The 21,087-nt window shown below is 37.5% G+C and overlaps 1 protein-coding gene and 2 non-coding genes across 12 annotated transcripts in view; 1 reads left to right on the top strand and 2 right to left on the bottom strand.

The window, feature by feature from the left end:
• The window catches only part of LOC125768842 (protein GDAP2 homolog), a 40,962-nt gene extending 24,330 nt beyond the window's left edge, over positions 1 to 16,632 (bottom strand). For 4 of the 10 annotated variants that reach the window (XM_049437047.1, XM_049437055.1, XM_049437048.1 and 1 more), the window contains exon 1: positions 4,169 to 4,209. In XM_049437047.1, coding sequence (XP_049293004.1) covers positions 4,169 to 4,194 — 26 coding nt within the window. In that variant the 5' untranslated portion in view covers positions 4,195 to 4,209. Of the gene's footprint in view, positions 1 to 1,357; positions 1,381 to 1,811; positions 2,177 to 2,197; positions 2,248 to 4,168; positions 4,210 to 7,499; positions 7,730 to 16,459; positions 16,550 to 16,608 lie in introns of those variants that run through there. The other 6 variants (XM_049437052.1, XM_049437053.1, XM_049437054.1 and 3 more) reach the window with 6 other exon arrangements.
• Positions 16,633 to 20,136: 3,504 nt separating this feature from the next.
• Trnae-cuc (transfer RNA glutamic acid (anticodon CUC)) lies at positions 20,137 to 20,208 on the bottom strand. Its single transcript has one exon. It is a non-coding gene; the product is annotated as a tRNA-Glu (tRNA).
• Positions 20,209 to 20,531: 323 nt separating this feature from the next.
• On the top strand, positions 20,532 to 20,604 carry Trnam-cau (transfer RNA methionine (anticodon CAU)). The gene has a single exon. It is a non-coding gene; the product is annotated as a tRNA-Met (tRNA).
• Positions 20,605 to 21,087: the final 483 nt, after the last annotated feature.

Genomic DNA, 21,087 nt, shown 5'->3' with positions numbered 1-21,087 from the left:
GTTTGACCTGGTTCATCTCCGCTGGAATTTCACAGATGAATTGTCACTCTTCCTGATTTTGTTCTTCCGTGTTTAAAGAAGCAAAAGCTTATAAAAATGCGTTCGGTATGTATCGGGCGCATAACGATGCGTACGTATGTGCATGTGTCAAATGGTGATGCTGTTGCGATTCTTTGCCTATTAGTGGAGTTCCGATGACGCAAATTGGTCGACCGACACATCACGAGCTGCTAATTCGCGTATGTACAGTAGCGAACGAAACGTTAAACCAGAAGCAGATGAAGATTAAAGATTAAGATTTTCATAAAAGTGCATTAAATATGTACGATATGAAACACTCTGCCAATAGCTTTTTTGTTCTAGGTTCTACATTCTACACATAATTCATATTTAAACATAATTTAATCAATTTTCTACACGAAACGATCTCCACAGTATAATCGTATAATATTAAATGAGCTTTAAAATTTCAAAACATTAAATTAATCTCATTTTACTGATAATAAAATCTAACTCCCGATAGTAAGCAACCTTGATAGAAATTTACTTTTCTTTTACTTATAAGAGAGACTTGATCAAGGAGTTAATTTTGAATAGATTTACGATCTTCATCGGGTATAATTTTTTTTATAAAATCCAAATTTAACGAAATACACAGACATGAAGTTTGCTATTGTCGTGTACCAATATCTATATTTTAAACACCCTCGACCCGATACGCTTGTTTGCTTCTTTGCCTAAATCCGTGCGAGAAATTTAATAGGATGTGCAGCTCATTATCATAGAGCCACGATTTGCAAACAACCTTGATCCAATTAATGCAGGAAAAATTCGAAAGAATGGCGATAATTATTTCCCCAATTTAGAATTGTGAACGGTAAGTTTGGTTAAATTTACGTTAAAAGCTTCTTAGCAAGCATTTTCTAATGAGGCGTTTACGGGGAATTTGCTAAAAAAAACTCGTTTTTCTGTGACTTTTTCTATTTTGCTTTGCACTTTAGAATCAGAAACCGGTATGTTGATCAGAACTGCGGCTGGCTCTGCCTGTGTGTTTGTGTGTTGCTCGATCGCTTTAGGTATTTTGAATGATTTTTCCTAATGAATTGATCACACGACAAAACCGTTTAATTGAAACTAGTTTTAATGCGACCCACTCATTTCCCATTTAGTGGTCCACTTTATTATCTATCTAACTGTGTCTAATCAACCAGCAAACAAATGAATCTGTATCCCCCACGTTTTACCGCTTGGAAGGTAATTTTCCATCCCTTTATGCATTTGTATGCGCGAATGCATCGTTGTTTTGTATGTGTCTCGCGCATATCTGCGTCATATCAATTTGTTTGATCGAACTCACGGCGACATCCGACCGCCATCATGCATCACCGAGATTATACGCCACCACGGTCGGTTGGCTGTGGTGCTGCTGGCACATCGAAACCGTGGCCGCGTCCGATCGTTTGCGCCGTTACTATAGTGTGCGTAGAGCGTGTTTTGGACTGTACTACACCTTCATACGGTGACGAGAACAAAGCATGCGACGACGACAACGCGTTAAGCCGTCTGCACACACCAATAATCCACAACCATATAGCGACGGGGATCACAGCAAGCGCTAGGTGCTGTGCAGAACCGGCCACCCCACTCGGTATGACTAATCCAATACACAACCAAACAACCGTACCGATGTGGGGGTGATGCGTGATGCGATCTAAATGGTAATGAGCAATAACGTCATTTTACTGGCAAGTCCCCCACAGCTTAAACATCGCATTGATCACACTGTTTTGGCAAACATGCGCACTTCGTACCGTTTACTCCGATGGGTGATTTCGATCGCTGCGTCGTCACACGGCGGAAAGGGTAGGGCCCTATCGTATCGAGGCCCTTTTTTTGTTGCTCTGTCTATCGATAACAAATAAACTGAATCACCACACCACACGAGGACAAGAGGTTTTACACGAAAAACCGACTACAATTCACAACGTAACACCGACAACGTTTGGGTAATGTTTAATGCTTTTGCACAGATTTCACGGCACAACACAATCGATCTTAAACCGCGGAATTGCGAAACACATCAGACACACAGCTGTTAGCAAAAACAATGCAAAAGGGATGGCCCGTTACGCGCACTGTACGGTTGATAGGTTGTAGGGAAACTGGCGAAAAAGCAAAACGAAAACCGATTCCGTACGGTGTTACAGGTCGGCCCGTGCTAGACGTTGTCATCGGCTTCTGCACCTATCACAACTACTAGCAATGCTTTGTTGACTGCTGCGTTGCGACCGGTTGTCGAAGTGTGCCACACACTACACCGCACACACTGCATCGCGATCGCAAACTGTGAATTCTGCCCGCAAGTCAGAGCTGTCAAATGGGAGCATATTTGTTTCAGCAAATAAAAAGAAGGAAAGTGAAAGTTGTGCATATCATAACGGCGAAGAATGCCTACTTAGTTTATTTAATACACAAATATCGACTTGCTCTGGAGTTTATAAATTAATCTAACATTTTACGTTTTCATGAAAAGGATTCACACTAATGAAAAAAAAAATATTTCAAATTTTTTACATTAACATGTAGTTATTACACATTTTTTTACAAAATAACTTTGTATGGGTTTGACGCCCCTAATCACCTCACAAAAGGCGAAGCGGCATGGCGACACAACTACGCATCGAAGGCGTTCGAGCTTTGACCCACCACGCGCAAACGATGTCGCTATACCTACCCACGGCTCATTTTATATCGCACACTATCGCACAAGCCTACTTCGATAGACAGAGAGCCGTGGCGGTGCTGGGTGCTCTTTTTTTCTATATACCTATTCTCTCTTGCGCTTTATTGCGCTCTTGTTTCTTTCTCTCCTATAATCGGTGTAGTTATATGTTTTCTGGCCGCGTGGACAGTGTAAAATGATAACGAAAACAACGCCCCAACACATGCACCAGCAACCATGCAGCGATGCACTGATCTTGGCCAATGAAATTCCGGTCGAACGCACTGGGGGACTTTCTTCGCTTCAGTGAAAGGAAGCATAGAAAGTACTTAAAGGGAAAAGTTTTATCTGAAGTAACTAGAATAACTTTTTATACGTTTGTTTAGTCAATTAATTATGTTAATTAAGTATTTAGGGCTCGGTGGTGAATGTGATAAACGGCACCGGTTCTACACGACAGGAGCGGGTATCAAATCCCATCCGGACCGTTCCCCCCACAGCAAGGTTTGACTATCCGGCTACGTGATAAAAGTAAGTCTAGTAAGCCTCAAACGGTTAGCATGACCTCAGAGTTCTTTAAACCAAGAAGAAGAAGAAGTCAATTAATATTGTTAATTTGTTGAAGTCAAAATTTAAATCTAATTTAGGAAATGTAAATACTCTTAACATAAAACTCTTATAAATGAACAAGCTGAAAATGTTTACAACATTAAAAGCAAAAGATAAAAGAGAAAACATAGAAAAGACTACTGTTGGGAAAAGTTATTGTAAACTGAATTGTTCCATGTGAACAGGTGGTTAAGGAACACTTAAAATATTTTACAAAAGTTCTTCAAAACTTTGTAAGTGTAATTAAAATATCGATTTATTAATAAAAAAGTTTAAAATATTTTAATAGTAATCACTAAATTGAGGGTTAACAGTTGAAGCTTTTTTGAATATACTTTTAAACTATTATAACAAAGAAATAACGCTAATAAGTTTTTAACTAAGTGATGGATGATTTAACTTAGTGTTACTAATAAAAGCATATTTCAAATTTGAATTAAACATAACAAAAACAAATACATGTCTGCGTCTATTAACCACAATAATGCTTCAATAATAATTTAACTGCCTATAAATGTGTATCAATATGGCTAGATATTTTACAGCTGTTACGATACGTTATAAAAGTTCTCGTTTGCCAGTTTGGCTTAGAACTAGCAGCACAAGTGTTGCGACATAAGCGATGTTTCAATTCAGATGAAATATGTGACCGCGCGCGCGTGTGTGTCTGTGTGTGAATGCGAGTGTTTTTGGGGTGTATGTGAGCCAGGTACGGAAATTGGGGTGCCTAAGCCATTAAAATTAGCTTGTGCCATTTATAAACGTTCACGTGACGCTGCGAGATGGGATGCCTGCCAGCAGGAAGAGATGGCCTACAGCCTACTAGATGCTACTCACTGATATCCAACGTCACGATGGACCATATTGCGCTGGCCAGCAGGTACGTGATACTTCAGTCTCATGCTCTGTGTGTCTGTGATGGTCTGAAACCGATCCACGCGGTCCACGCCTTCCCGGGAAGGATATTTTAGCTATAAAACCGGACCGCGAGGCGTTTTAACAGCTTGTATCGAACTCCGTTTGCTAAAATTAAATATCAGTTAATTAGCGAGCAGAACTGATTGCGTATCACCGGAGATGAGCAACGGTTTCTGTTGTATCCGTGCGTTTGATGAGAGTGGCCACTGTCAGCTAGCAGGAAAGGAAGTTCTTCATTGACTTGGGGTAGTGTTTTTTTTGTTATCCTGTTTTGATACTGAAGTTGAAGCTACTGAGTGGTAAGTGTTTATATGATTTTTTTTGTATGATAACACAACTAAATATACTCGCCCCCGGGACCATTTAATCGTCAGTTCTGAACAGTACTACATCATAATTCCATACCATAAAATATAAAACTTGGTTTAAAATGTAAATTACAATGAGTGTCTTTCCTTATTCTTGACAGCATTCACATTCTTAAGCAAATACACATTAAATCTTATTAAACTTATTTAACTCCACTTTGTTGGATAAGAAAATCGATCATGCTGTCGCTTCTGTGGCAGCTTACAATAATTCACCAAAGTTCCTGCAGAGTGTTTCAACGCGGTACACATCTTCCTCCGAACAATTTATGGCCAACTCTACTTTTCTCTACTTATTGTCGTTGGTTTGCCGCACCTGATCCAACTCTGGAGTGTGTAACCTTCTTGACCTCAGAAGCAAGGCGCACGGACAACATGGCAAGAAGGTTTGGTCGATAATAACAATATTAAAATTCTTCATTGCTATCCATTGCTCGACCACCTTGAGGCGAAATGGGTGGACCACCGACAAGTTGGTTGTAGCACAAACCCGTTGGTGCAAAATCTTATTTTTCTCGCGTGCCCAACTATAACCACTAACGGTCGGGGTTTTGGCTTCAATGCAAAAAACCCCTTTCAGGTGAACCTGTATAGCTTCCGATTTAGAAAGACCGCAAACATTCACATCACCGTTTTTGGGGAATGAGTTGTGCTTAACATTTAATTACATGTCCGACCACCTTAAAGTGCGTTATTGCGTGTAAATTTGTGTAGAAAAAAGTGTAGCGAAAAACCGAAGAAAACCCGGAATACCTAAATTGCTTGGCAATGAATTTGAATTATTTCTTGCATGTCTTTGATGGGACTTAAGACAAAGAAAGACTTTGCGCTAGTGCATAAGGTTTAAATACTGACAGAAAGATACTTATTTTTAATTATGTTTTTAGATAGACTGGAAATAAGGAAATAAAAAATGAAAATTGGTAACATTATTAAAATTTGTTCCATAACCCATTCAAACCACTAGAGTCCGATGGGATTAAATTAGAAACAAATAAATAAATGAATTCAGAATGTTTCATTTTCTTTTCATTAATTTTGTATTTCAAAGTTGTATTTCTTTAAAAACAGAAATTCGTATTTAAAAGCAGCGGATTTTCGTCTCTCAGCAAAATATTTAAAGACTAAATTTAAAAAAAGGAGAAGAAGAAAGAAGTAGAAAGAACTGTGGCTTTAAATAACTGACCCAAAAATTTTGTAAATTTAAATTGTAAATTTTGTAAATAAAAGCAAAATTATGTTTATATGTGAGTGTATTATTTTGTAAATTGATCTAAAGATGATGCATTGTAGACAATAAAAAATAGGTTGTAAAAAATCAAGTCTTTCTACAACCTAATCAATTTTTTTTTATCTATTTCAAGATTTGTTTGATTATCTGATAGAAGTTCTCTAATTTTCCTATAACACATAAAATAATATCTACCATTAGCCGTCTTACCCTGCTTCAGGTGTTCTTTAAACCACCCACGATTGAATGCTATTAAAGAGCAAGATTCGAAGCCACCTTGAAGGTTCTATAAACTGGCCTATTTGTAATTCCTATTCTGTTACGTCCTCATTGTTCAGAGTGGCAAATTGGGCCTTTAAGCAATTCGGATGTCAAGGCTGTCTGATTGACCAGGCAATAAACTTAACTATTACGAGGTCTTTTCAGGTCTTATTAAGCTTTTTCAATTATAACTTTTTTTGGCAAAAGCCGAACCAATCCCTTAAATTTCATCTACACTATTTTTTTATTCCATCCCACAATATTTAATAAACACAATACCTGTGGCAAACATTTCGCACGTCAAATCTTCAACATTAGAAACAAAAAGGTTAACATATTTAATCGTTATATGAATACCCCCACAGGAATTTAGTGGCTTAGAAATAGGTCAAACAAATTCATATTTGCTGAAGGACATTAGAAAACAAAGGGTTCGGTCCACGCCGCCTGTTTTAGAATTGGTTTCGTGAACATGCAATCATTACATTATTTGCTCGCTTTAATTATAAGTCTTGCTGCCTGCAATTAAACCACTACTTCGCACACTGCATTAGACGGCGAATTGCCTCCATGGGCCGTTTTTAAAGAGTGTTGAATTTTCCCGGTACCGTCACGTGATTTATGCAAAGTAATTGAACGACACCGACAAACCTGCAAACCTGGAAAGCTCTAAGAACAAAGTGTCATTGCAAACCATTGCAAACAGACTTCAGGGTGGATGGATTTCTGCAGTGGTAAGAGAGAATAGAATCAGAAAAAAGTGCCACCAGAGGAAAATGGAGCATAAATTGTGTAAGGATTACTGTGACATTTTCCAGCGGCTATAGGAAACGTGGCACTAACTAAAACACTGACAAGTTCATGAGTAGTTTTTATGGTGATTGTAATCATTCTCTTTTTCATCACCCATTTTTGAATTCCTACCTTCATGGTGCTTCATGTCTTGCGAAGAAACAAACGAATAAGCAAAATCGAAATCACTCAGTGTAAAATTCGATCGATAAATAGTTACATTCCGCCCCTGCTAGGGAACCGTGTCACCCTTTCGTTCTTTTTGTCCCAAGATGTTTGTCTCATGACGCGCCTCAAGAGGTGAAATTTTATCACAACCTCGACACATGTTTTTTTTTGCACATTATACTGTACAGTAATGTGAAACCTCCCACGTCACCAGATTAGGTGTGTGTTTGATATCTGTTAAACACTCCCCATGGATTGTGGATAAGGTTTCGATCGGAAAAGAAATCTTTGTCCTTGTGAACAACATTCTTTACAGCGTTCTTGTTGTGGGTGGGAAAGAGTTCGCAAGTTGGCCACCCAACCCAAACTCAACACAAGACAACTGCACCCCTATCGATTTGTGGTGCTCGTGTTCCTTTCGTCGACTTACCATTTTCGCTGCAGCGTACATGACGCGTTAATGTCAACGTTTTGCGGTAAGCTATCACTCTTGGTGCAGTAGTTCCTATTACCCGTCCAATGGTGGCAGGATGTCGTACGGTGAAAGAAAGAAGCCGGATGTAACAAATCACCGGAACTGTGTCACAAGGACGCACACTTATGGATAAGGATTTGTAGAACGAGGCAACGATGCAATCGGTGAAAAGATGTTGAAGTAGAAAGCAGATTATTATGCTAATAGCTTTCACACGCATCAAGCTGGGCGCACAGACACACACACACAATCCGTCTTCGAGTGACAAGCACTTATTAAAGGGGAAAGTTAATTGTGTGTAATTTTTTATGTCCTCTCTTCACCACGAAGCGTTTCAGTGCGAAAAATGCTCCCGATGGACTTTTTACCGCCTGTAGGGGTGAGCTGTGACTGATGATGCAGCTGCAGGTACGATGCACCTGAGCAGGGTAGCCGTGTACCGAGTAGTGATAATGCATGCAAAAATATGATAAGCAGTTTAAACAAGGGCTTGCGCTCGAGAAGCCTTGGGGTTGGTTGGGTGAAAAACTGTACTAATAAGTTGGTTTGTTTATTTGCGACCGACCTGTTGCCAAGGTTTGCTCACCTTGAACGACATTAGGTAGTAGAAAGGGATTTATAATTTATATAAAATAGTATGTTTTTTATGACTTCTAACTTGATGATAGGGGCGGCCCGGTGGTGCATGTGATAAACGGCGCCCGTCCACACGGCAGGACCGGGTTCAAATCCCATCCGGACCGTCCCCCCGTACCAAAGACTAGACTATTCGGCTACGTGATAAAATAAATCTAGTAAGCCAGAAATGGCCGGCATGACCTGTAAGGTCGTTAAAGCCAAGAAGAGAGAACTTGACGATTGCTAACGTTTGTACGATATCTTTTTTAAAAAAATACATTTCGGCAATTTCAGCAACGGTTTTCGCTGCTTTAGCCATCCGTCATTTAGTCAATAATTTAAAATCTCAATATTTCTTAGGTACTAGATTGCCATATTTCAATAACATCTTTCAAAATACTTTTAAAGTTTTTACAACACGATGGTTTTTGACGAAAGGCAAATTTAAACGCTATTGGCTGAAATTTGAAAGCTTCTACCGACAACTCCCTCTCAATATGAGAACCATTTTAACAAGTAAATTTCTCATAACGAACAAATCAAAATTGTACAAAAAATTTCAATCGTAACGAACAAATGTTGCTTTATGAGCCTAAATTCCGGGAACAGTTTTCTTTGCTGTTCAAAGCCGAAGTTGAAATATTGAAGAAACTATGACCTGCTATGCAATGGTCAGAAGCTGATCAAATCATTCTAACAATAAATTGTAACATTGGCTAATAATTTATAGATGGAATTTTTAAAAAGACCTTCCAACAGTCTGCCATCATCCCATCTCCCAAGAATTTTAAACTGTTACTTATGTCAAGGAAAAAGTTTCTCCAAAATAAAATTTACAAATTCTCAATCAACCAAGGATATTCTGAAGTCATTGAAAACATGAAATGTTGTTTGCTTATATGTTATTAAACAAAATCCTGACGATATTGTGACTCGACTACATGAGTGACGAGTGAACGGCGTATATCCTTCGTAAAACATATTATTTCTTTTTTCGTCAATACAATAACAAAACATTTGACCTTCACAAAAATACATTAGCTACATTGATTAAGCATAAATTTAAAAAACCATATTTTTACAACTTAAATGTTTTATTGTTTCGGTGTTGAACTATTTTTGCAAGTTTCATATAAATCGTATAGAAAATCTCACAACTATTTTTTCGTACAACGATTCAAACAATGGAAAGGATTAAACTCGTTCTAAGAAACTTGACTGTACATTCAATTGGAAAAAACTACTCATCAAAATACGGTAAGTTAAGCATACAAGGCTTCTGTTTGTTTCATGTGTTTATCAACTGTGTCATGTCAATCTTCTGCTGACAAAGTAGTCCATTACTATCGGGGTATCTGTTTAGATTAAATTCCCACTCATGATCACATGTGATTTGTTATGCTGATTGCTTAGCACAACATTATTCTCCAGGATGGCTGGACCTGTCGTTTCCGGGGATAAATTGACTTTATCCGTAACAGAAAATCGAATGGAATGGATTGAACAAAATGGTGCAAATATTATAACATAGCTAAAATTGCTTAAACGTTGTACGTAAGGAATTAAATAAGATTTTATATAAATATATTGTACGATGTATGGAAGATATACATGCATGTTTTATAAAAGAAAATTAAACTGTTTTGTAAGTAATGATACTCATCATCACACTTAATTATTACTCGCCTCGTCGAGGAATAATGCTTGAAAGGATTGTACTGGTGAAACAGATAGATTTACAATTACTGAATAATTTCTGGTTTCGTTGTTCGTACAATTAAATTATATACATATATAACGAACTTCAATATATCCCATTTCGAAATCTACCACTGAATCAAATAAAATTTGAATAGAAAAGCCAAATATTTTACAATTCTGTTTTAGAGATATACTAAAATAAATAAATAATAAAACATTTAAAAAAAACTTAATAATTCTTCATCTTTATTTATGCAAATATGACGACTTTTCATTTATTTGCGCAGAAAATCAAAAGATTGCCCTGTTTGAGAATTCATTTTAGAACATAAGATTCTGATGCGACCAAAGAAATATTTCGAATGTCTTATTTCCATAGTATTGTTTCGAACCCAAAAACGCACTTCAATTGTTATCAAATCAATCCATATCATCCATTGCATCCGATGGGAATGGAATATTAATTGCAAACATCCTAAACTTCCCTAGCTCACTGCAAAAAGTTACCGAACTGTAATTGTTTGCCGTACCATGTAAACGTTATTTTTGCTGCAGAGCAGATTGAGTTATTGCAAACGCCAATGTTTATCTAGCATCGCAAAGAAATAGTAAAAAGTACCATCAGAACCCGCCCTGCCAGTCGTGCGAAACGAAAATGTTTATCGAATAGAAATGTCAAGCACACAAACGGTACCATTTCTCATGCATTGGCCGGAATGCAGAATCCGAAATAAGCTGAAATGGGTAAAGCTCTGCCGAACTTACGGTACAACAACATGGGATGGTCGGAGCTGCAATCATATTTTCCTATCTCTCGTATTCGATCAACATCCTATTCCATTTATTTTAAACAAAAAGCTACCTTCCTGCTATAGCTTCAACCCTGTCTGTGCAGACACATATACATGCGGGATAGTACAGAGCAGAGGTTGGCCTAATTTATCATTCGCTGTTCGTCATTTTGTACAAATCGGTTGTGTAACGAACCAGGGAGAGCTTTTGCTCCGTTGAGTAGGCTTCACTCGTTTCTTTTTTTACCATTGCAAGGCTAAACTCTTTCACTGGTTGGACGGAAAAGGCTCTACAAATACGAATATGGACCTCACATTGATGGCTGTTGGTGGAAGAAGAAGAGGAAGAAGAGTACAAAAAAACGACAAACATAAAGCAAAGAAAACCAACCGTCCTGATGGCGACGTTCTGCTTCATCAAATACAACAGAATTGTACACAAGCATGCGTGCGCGAATGTAAAAAAGGACACTCGCTAAAAGCCGCACCGTCCGGCTCCGGCATGTCTGAGAAGACAACCCAGCATCCATTTGCTTGGATGGTACCGAATGAACCGAGCAGCCTTACGCTTCCCATCCAGCGAAAAACTCAATCTCACTCCCGTCGATACCATTATCGTCTATGTGTATGCATTTTAAATGATGGCCCACAGGAAGATAATCTGTGCCAAACGATGGATGGCGGGACCAAAATCAGAACAGTGGATGTGTATGCTACTTCCTCCACACGATCCATTTATCTTACAGTCTGGTGAAGAACCATTTTGGGATGGTACGGTACGGTTTTCCGATGTAAAGAAGGTGTCCCTGGCGAAAAATCAACGAGACTGAAGATGAGAACTTGTAAACGATTATGTGACCATTATAGGAATTGTATAAATGTGATTCGAGGTATATCGACGAAAGTGAGCATGTTAAAAGGTTTTTGCTTTTCAAGTTATTAACAATGATGTATTTTATTACCATGCTTTAACAGAAGTTTAATTATTACATTCATTATTTCCTTTTAGATGTATTTTTTCATTTTTGCATTGCTATACATTTTCATGATATGGTAATTTCCATTTTAAGTTTCTTTATATTGTTGTTATTAATATTACTATGTTTAATAATGTAATTTCATAAAATCTTGTTCATTTTGTTTTTCTTGTTAAGCTTTTCTTTGAATAAATTATTTAAAAATGTGAATAGGATTCAATAGGATACAATAATATGTAAAAACCATTTATTATAAAACCATTATCACATCTATTATGACAAACGAATTTGGCAACCTAACTTTGTCACACATACCAACATACCATGCACGATAAACAGATTCCCAGAATAGTGATCAAAGCGAACGTGACCTTTTCCCTTTCGAACCGAACAGCCGAACAGTTCCTTTATATTTTTATTATTTTTTTGTTTTCTCTTCACCACGCCACGTTTTGCGGCATGCAGCGATTGTGAGGGTTTTTTTTTTGCTTTTCGAGTGCCATTTGCTTCTTCTGCTTCCTTTAACGTCTAATTTCTCTCATTCTGCTCCCATCGCACAAATGTGGTGGACTTGTTTCCATTCAGCAAAAATATCTTTACACAAAAAAAGCTTTCACTCACAACAACAACAACAAAAAACCCCGAACGAAACAAGCACCAATAGCACAAAAGATAGCGCACGGCCACCGAGGCACACTTCTACCAATGCAAAAAATAGGTGGTCTGGTGTCCTTCCATGTACTCCCACACACAGAGAAATTGTTCCCTGCATACTCTTTTCATTTCACATTCCCACACCGGGAAAAAGCTCCCGCCTGGAGGGAGGAAAGAACACAAAAAAATACATTGACATACACCAAAACGAAACAAAAGCCTCCAGGATGGAACATGGGTGGAAAAAGAGGGAGAAAGTAGAATCAGAGGAACAGGTATAACAGCTAGCAGGGAGCTAAAATTGTTTCTGTTTGCTGTCAGAATGAGCACTGCACACAAAACGCTCACACAGACACAGACACACGATTGCTGCACACGTACACCCACGTTCGGCATAAGGCGCCTCCATCGATGGAGGCGCCCAGTACGTGATGGATTATTTCAAGGACTGTACTGAATGAAGGTAGAAACCACATGTTCGCTTTTGCGCGGCGTTGTGTTTGTGTGCAGGTGGTAAGCACACGGTACATTCATCATACAAATACAGCATTTTTTCTTCTCCAAACGAAGCGCTCCAAAAGCGCTTCTATTGACAGTTTGTTTCATGCGTAGGCGACCACTAAGCGAAGGATGAGCAATGGCGAGGATGAGAGAGCAGCGAGTGAATGAGAGTTTCCAATTTGTAACTTTAGCAACTTTATTTCTATGCAATGTGAGAGACTGGTGGAGGTAGAGAGCGCAAATGAAGGAGAGTCATTGTGTTGGGTAAAAGTTTACAATTATAGCAGCACATTGAAGGGGACAATTTAGAAACATGATCAAATCGGTGTTCTGCCAGGATAATAGGCCCTTTTGTTTACACTCGGCGTGCTACACGTACCAATAATCATACCAAAACATTACATAGCCCAAAAATAGATTCAACTTCAAGCTTAATAAACACCATTTTTTCATACTGTTGACATAAAATTAATCCACTCAGACCTCCTAACAACCTCCTAGCCATTTAAACAGTTTGCCCTTAAAACGAGATTTCAATCGAGTACTGAACCGGATCGAACCATTTCAGGGACGTAAAAAATCTAAATATGGATCGTTTTTCATTTGTTTTTTTTTGTTTGCAAGGGTTTTGGTTTTTATCTGAAGCTTTATAAATAACTTGAATTCACGATAAGTGGAACGTTGCATTCAATAAAATAAACAAATTTGTTTGCCTTTTTTTATAACGCTTCACCTGCTAATCCATTCACAAAGGACATTTGGTTGCCCTTCACAACCGGGGTCACAGTTAAGCAAAGAGAAATATGGACTGAATTAGAAGTTGATTTGTTTTATGCTTAACAATATTTAATGCATAGCATAATATTTTTAGGTTTTGATAAACAGATTTAATTTTTTTTTGGTAAAGTAATTTGTTTCATTTTTCTGTTAGAAATTTGTATTATTTAATAGTACACACCTATTTCTGTAGTCCTATACTGATGGCTAAGGCTATTATAAACAATTTATTTGAAGGAAAGATTATATCCTTTTTGTATCATTCTTCCACACCATTTTATCTCGAAAAATATTTGTTTGTAGATATATTATTTATAATTGTTTTTGTAGATAGAACTCATTGAAATAGCTAAATATGATAATAAAAAACAAAACATTTAAAAAAACAAACTGTTGACACTAAATTCACTTTAGTAATTAACAAGAACTAAAATTCGAATTTCGAGCAATTGGCTGCTAAAATTTGTGTATGTATTACATAGACAAATAAAGGTGGAAAAAAAATATTTGTTTCTCAAATTACATAACCTAAATTTCAAACGACAGTTTTGTTGATAAACTTTGTTTGTCAAAAAGGTTTCTTTGTTCTTTGTTCTGCTTTGCAATTATAATGGTGCTTAGGCTTTGTGATAAGGTGGGTTGGGATGGGTAATACATTAAACTGAAAGCGTACCCTGGAGCTACGTTGATAAATAATGTCGAATAAGCTAACATATCGAAGGTCTGGTATATGATTACACCCTAAAGGATTGTTATGATGAATACACAAATTGTTTTAGATAAAGCTTCTTTGTAATAGTGCAATAGAAGCACTACTTATTTGTCAAGCATTTAATTGGGATTGTTTGTATAAAAAAATTATTTATTACAATTCTGTACCTCATTTTTCATCATTTTTATCCCCAACTGTTTCGTCTACTCATACGAATTAAATCAGCAAAAATGCATAACAAATTAGAACTTGAATTCAATTAAAATCTTTAAATAAACAATATCCTTCAAGCAGCAAACCTTGGGCATAGCACTAAAACATTAGCTTTTCCAGCAATCGATCCCAAAGTCCTGCCCGCAACATGGCCAGGATGAATAATTGCCCAAAATTCAATGCTAAGCATCACCACCTCTTCTTCACACGCTGAAACGAAACGCTGGATGTTGTTCACCTGATGTTTTGATGTGGTATCGATTTTTGCCCCGTCATTGGTGGACGGGCTTGCGTAACGAGCCCATCGAGGCGAACAATTATAGGCGTTTTGTTTGGCACTGGCATGCCAGCGACAGTCGCCCGAAACTGGAAAGACCTGCCTTTAAGACCCAGCCAATTTTGAGGGGGGTGTGTTCACCGTGTGTTCGTAGACGTTACACACAAACACACACAGGGAACCATCATCATCATCTGTTGCACGGAACACGCATCCCTAAAACGGCGTTTGTGTATTTCGAATGTGTTACAAAAAAAATGTAGCACCATCGTAACACTTACCATACGTACCATCAAGTACAGAGCAACTTCAAAGTATTGAAAGTTCTGTTCGTTTAAAGAAAAACGTTCCATTCGGTTTCGTTACAAACGATGATTATGGTTCTCTCTGGTATGCTGGTTTGCTTTAATATAACCTAGTCCTAATGCGTCCTACATAAGCTCTCGCTCTCTCTCTCTCTCTTTCTCTTTCTCTCTCTTGCTCCTTTTCTCTCTATCACTTCATGCCAATGTGGTAAGAAGAGTAGTAAAAGGTAGGCAACACTAGGAAAGCACTTGCGTCCATAGTCGGGAGCGCGAACTCTCCGATAAGGTTTGTGTCCTTTGGCAGAAGAATTGCTCCCTTCAGAACGGCACTCGTGGAAGCACTACCGAAACAATGATGGCAGTCATGATTGACGCTGATGACGATGGTAATGATCATGTTTAGCAAGAGTATAAATGTCACACAAAGAAAACAAAAACCAGCCACGAAGAACATCAAAGCCAAATGGCAACCAACTTCAATTGAAAAGCACGTTAAAGAAAAACAAGGTGGAAGCAAAAGCCCCGATGAAACGTTTGGTGAAAACATCGAACGATTATCGCCACGTAACGAACGTTTGGTAATACTTTTCTCACGATTTGACACAGGCACAGCACACCAAAAAAAAAAAAAGGAACGCACGCACCGTAAGGAAGGTTATTCAATTTCCATCCATCCATCCGTCGTGGACGTACATTGTTTGCGAAGTTCTTTTTTGTTTGTTTGTTTCTTCCTGTTCTTCTTACTTAGCATCAAACACGGCACGTTTGTTCACAGTGGCCTAATTTTAAATTCGATCGTATTCTCTTCTCACGTTTAATAGTTTTGCTGTTACTGCCTCTTCACGGGGACGTGATGCTCAATTTTATTGTTTCCAAAAAGGAAAAAGGAATAAATGTTTTGCGTGGAAAATCAATTGATGTTTTTCGCTCTGACTTTAACGGGGGGATTGAGTTTCCCTGTGTTTCCCTGTCCTTCCACTGTACGTAGGAGTTGAAAGAAGCTTTTTTTTCTTTACAGAGCAGCATTTGGGGAATGGCGAATGTAAAGAAGAGCTGACTTTGGTCGTAGGAAAAAAAACAACCCTTAACGAGAGGGAGATCCCATTTTCTGTAACCCTACTACACTGCACTTTGCCATACGCGCACGGCACAGGAAGGAATTTTTGCTAATTACAAACTCTTCCCGTCAGTCCCGAACTTGACAGATGATGGATTAATTTTGCAAACCATAGCGACCACTCCCCCCTCCTCACCCTCAAAAACACTAGCATTATGAACCCCAAAGATGATGGTTTTATTTTTTTGTTGCTTATCTCTCATTTTTGTTTGCTTGCTTGGATGGGAAAATCGAACAGGAAAGCTTTTCGAGGAAAGCTGTCACTCACTCACACTCGGAACGCACAAGCTCGCACGCACGCACTCACAAACACGTACACACACACACACGCTGTCTCGGCCCTGCTGCGTTTGTGGGTGATGAAGGAGGGTGCGGTTACGGTGTTGGTGTTGTTTTTTTTTTCTTTCTCGTGATTCCTTACACTGGGCACTTGCTAGCACTGGCTTCCGTTTCGCACGACGGCCACTGAACGACTCACACGAGCGAGAATGCGTCGTACCGAAGATTCCTATCGCCAGGACATTCAGGGCTGCTGTGAAGCGTACGTGGGAGCGCCGTCGATGTGAAAACTCTCTCCCACGTTGCTCTCGGGCGGACGTAGTGGGCGATTGAATGGAAGGATGCCCTTTACCGTGGAAATGAGGAAATTTTTTGGACAAAAAGCGTCAGAAACTGTGGTTGGCGAACTGGCCATTCAATTTTGTCAAGGATGTTCTAACATTTTTCGGACAGTCTATTCAAATATTTTACAAAAAAAGGTTTTGGTGCGAATGTTTTGACATGTTCTACATATGCCCCGTCGCAGCTAGGAACAAATATAAAAATCAAGTAATTCCGTAGGGGAAATTTATACAATTGCACAAATTTGATACGAGCAGCATTAATAGTTTTTTTTTTAATTTTTAAAAACACAGAAACAAAAAAGGATATACGAAACTGCTCAATTGTAGTAAAATTATTAACAAAATTTGTATTCTGTTTTTTTAAAATTAGGTATAACGAATACATGCATAATAACTTTCCAGTGTAATCTTCTTCTTCTATAAAATTCTATAAAATACCAGAAATACCGATATAATATAGAAGAAGAAGAAATTGATTTTATAATGAATATCATTTTGAACAAGAATGGTAATACCTAGGCAATTTAAAAAAATTCAATTGATCAACGATTTTCTCTAATCACCACACGGACCAAAATTGAACATTCAAACTGTTTTCTAGAAAACTTTAATTACAAAACGCATATTTAAGGGCAAAGCTAGGTTTGTCGGGTAAGCTAGTTATTTATATAACTATATATTTATTTCTATTTATAAAACAATGCATTCAAATTAAAAAATTTTAAATCATACATTTTCAAACTGTCATTGCGATGACCGAATGACATACCGCGGTTCCATTTTGAACACGCACTGTGGTATGTCCATAATCCATTTATTTTTTTTGAAATTTTGTTTTTAATTTTTCTTAACTGTTTGATTACATAAAATGTAAAAATTAATTCCAGAAAATTAAATACAGTATCTACAACAGCAAAATCTTATTGCATTAATTATACTTTGTGTAACCTAGTGGTAGAAAAGAAATTAAAAATTACGAAATCAAAAATTTGTTATTGTTGAATCACTTTGTAATTCTTGGTTACAAAGCATACACTTTTCTTGATTCATTAAGAACGTAGAATAAAAAAAGTCTCTTGGACATTTTATTAGCTACTGCACAGTTGCTTCGAAAAAACAAAAAAAAAACAGACTAGGTATAACAAAAGGAGTAGACTATTTAAAAGTGTGACAATGTAAAATTGCTCACAGAACAAAAAATTTAATATTTGTGAGCAAAGTCTTTACATAAATGAATTACAATATTTTTCATAATATAAAAAATCTCCTTCAATTAATATTATTGTAGGATAGCGCAATGTATGTTTTTTTTACAATTTCATTCGCTTTAAATTTTGCTACATTTGGGTGCATACTTTGCCATTATATAAAAGCTTCCAAAAACAAAGAAAGCAGCAAATTCATTGCGTTTTGTTGCAATGTATAGTAGTGTCCTGTCACTCATCAACTACCACTAGCATATTTGGGTTATTGACCGATCACTGCAGATCAACAAAGGAACGATCGTCTGTTAAACCGCACGCTGTTGTTATTTTATGCTTTAAAGCTAAGTGCATAATGTTTTCCTCAAACTTACAACGCATCGAAACCCTCCAGTCCTCTGGTCTGTGGTAATATTTGCTTTATTATTCAAATGAACATTCAGTGCATTGTTCCATGCGGTTCCACCGTTTAGCAGACATTGAACTTGAACTTGTCGACAAAATGTCCAAAAACTGGTATTCCTGGTTGGAAACGCTTCACTCCCACACCCATATGTTCCATTCAGCCAATTTTGGCCTTCGACCCTTTCATTTTCATGTTTGGGAAGCTTTTAGTATGTTTATTGTTTTTGGGGCGTCTCATTTCCGAAGTGACGTTCGCTTTTTTGTTTTTCGTTTTCCGACCCGTGCACACAGTTCTATGGTACACCCATTTGCTCGAGCCGAGGGTGGAAAATGTGTCCGTCGTAAGGCTAACACCAAAAACAATGCTCATAATTAGTGTTGCCATGTTGCGGAAGGCTAGCTTGGCAGGGCTTTTTCGCCGGCTGCCCGTGTAAGCGTACAATTATGCGGAGAATCATTGGGCTGGAGACAACCGTACCGAACAAAAGGAAAAGGTTCAAACGCAAAACACAATGAATGAGTGTGATTGTTGCACGGTAAAACATTGACCCCGCATGTCATAAGGTGGCGTCAGACTTTTTTCGGTTTTTTGTGTAAATCTTTTTTCAAATGCTGTAAATGAGGAGTGAGGGTTTTGTTCATGTTTCTTGCCCCAAAAGCTTATCAACGGGTCACAATCTTTAGTTGCAATGATAGAAATGTTACGAAATTATTACCGTAAGTGTAGTTTGTAAACGTACAGCGCATTTCGGGTGGTTAATTTTAATGTTTTAAGAGCTCTATGGTTTACGGTCGATCAGTCGATCGCGTTCGGCATTCAAAAGTAATTTATTTTAGTGTTTAATTGTAGCTTCCTATCGAAAATAATAACTCATACCGAAATAAAATTTATCCACTAACTTTAAATTAAACCAATAATTATTTAGGTCGATTTTATAATCTTTCTAACAATCTCGTTTCTAAATTCGTTTATCGGAAAATTAAAAAAATAAAGAGATTGATTCTAGTTTTAACTATTTTTCAAATAGGTTAAATAGATTAAAAATGGTAGTATACAATTACAAACAAGGTTTCCTACTCAATTGTGTACAAAGTGAAGACTTTTAGTATGTTTTTTGTATGTTCGAATAAATTGAATATTTTATATTTTATTGAATATTATAAAATTGCCAATAAATTAATTTACAGCATTACCCCTTAAGATGCAAACTCATCGCCATGTGAAAACGCATTTATTCTCAATACAATGTTTGGTAAATTCAGATTTTTTCGAAAACTGAAGTGTTTGACAAATATTCTAAACATTTACTAGTATTTGTCACGTTTTTTCTAAATTGATTTCCTTTTATTTCGCAGCCAACATCCGGAAAAGTTTTCTGAAAATATTACAACAGAGAAAAGACCTCTGTTGTAAATATGAACTAGATTCAAGTGACTTTTGATATTTTTTTTTCAAACCATTTGTTTAAACTGTTGTATACGTCAGGCAACGTAAACTTCTTTTTTACAGCGCTTCCCTCAAAATCCTGTGTAAAAATCAATGTTTTCGTTAATACAAAATTCAGAAACTATTGCATGTTTCCATATTTTTGGTAGGAAAAATGTCCTATCCTGTATATGAGTTGATTTCCATATCAAAACATTTTAAAATGCCGGGTTTTCTTCGAATTCCTGATTCTGTATGATAGATCTATCTACCTTTGTCTAAAAAACTGATCTTTCCCGTACCGGGAATCGAACCCGGGCCTTCCGGGTGAGAGCCGGATATCCTAACCACTAGACAATACGGGATGTTATTTCCCTTACTTTCTACACAATTCAAAACGTTTAAATAACATTTACTACCTCTTATCATCTAAATCACGCCACGGTGTCTTAAGGTGAACTGCGATTGAGTAAGTAAGTTGAACGATCAAGCGATCGAGCGAGCACATATCACCGTCGAGAAGGTTTCGACGGTTTCTAATTATAAACTAGCGCCCGAACATTTGTTTACGAACTGCCGTAAATAAACCGGGAACTTGAGAGTTTTAAATTTAATTAGTGCAAAGGAAGAAAGGTTCTGTGACGGACGGTGCAGCGCTGATTGCAATGCAGAACGGGAAATATGCATCGCCTCGATAGCGCAGTAGGTAGCGCGTAAGTCTCATAATCTTAAGGTCGTGAGTTCGATCCTCACTCGGGGCAGCTATGAAAGCATATACAATGTTTTTATATATTACCATATTGTTATACATTTTGTGAACATTTGTGTTACATCAATTACCTCTCGTTCTTTAATAAAAACATTACTTGTTCTTTTCTTATTTGTATTCCTGTGTATCTTTGTTTTTAATCCTTTTGGACTGATGTGAATGATTCACGACAATTAATGAGGTGTAGTCAAGTCAATCTCAAGAAACGATATTGTATATGGAAGGAGAACGGTGGTATTTAAATTATTAATATTAAACACCAAAAAAAACCAATTGGTAGGACCGTTTTTGTATCACAAAGAATCGACTATATCGCAAGTTCCATCTATAAGGCATTATTGGCTCTCGAGAACGAAACTGTGGACACGACGACCCTGCTAAACGTTTCACGTTCCATCACCAGCGGTACCATCCAGTGCCCTTTGTTTGCCCCATCCAAAATGCCGTCCCACCCTATATAGCCCCTTAACAACTG

Source organism: Anopheles funestus, chromosome 3RL (genome assembly GCF_943734845.2).
Source record: "Anopheles funestus chromosome 3RL, idAnoFuneDA-416_04, whole genome shotgun sequence".
Lineage (NCBI taxonomy): Eukaryota > Metazoa > Arthropoda > Insecta > Diptera > Culicidae > Anopheles > Anopheles funestus.
This window is presented reverse-complemented; position numbering and strand designations above follow the sequence as displayed.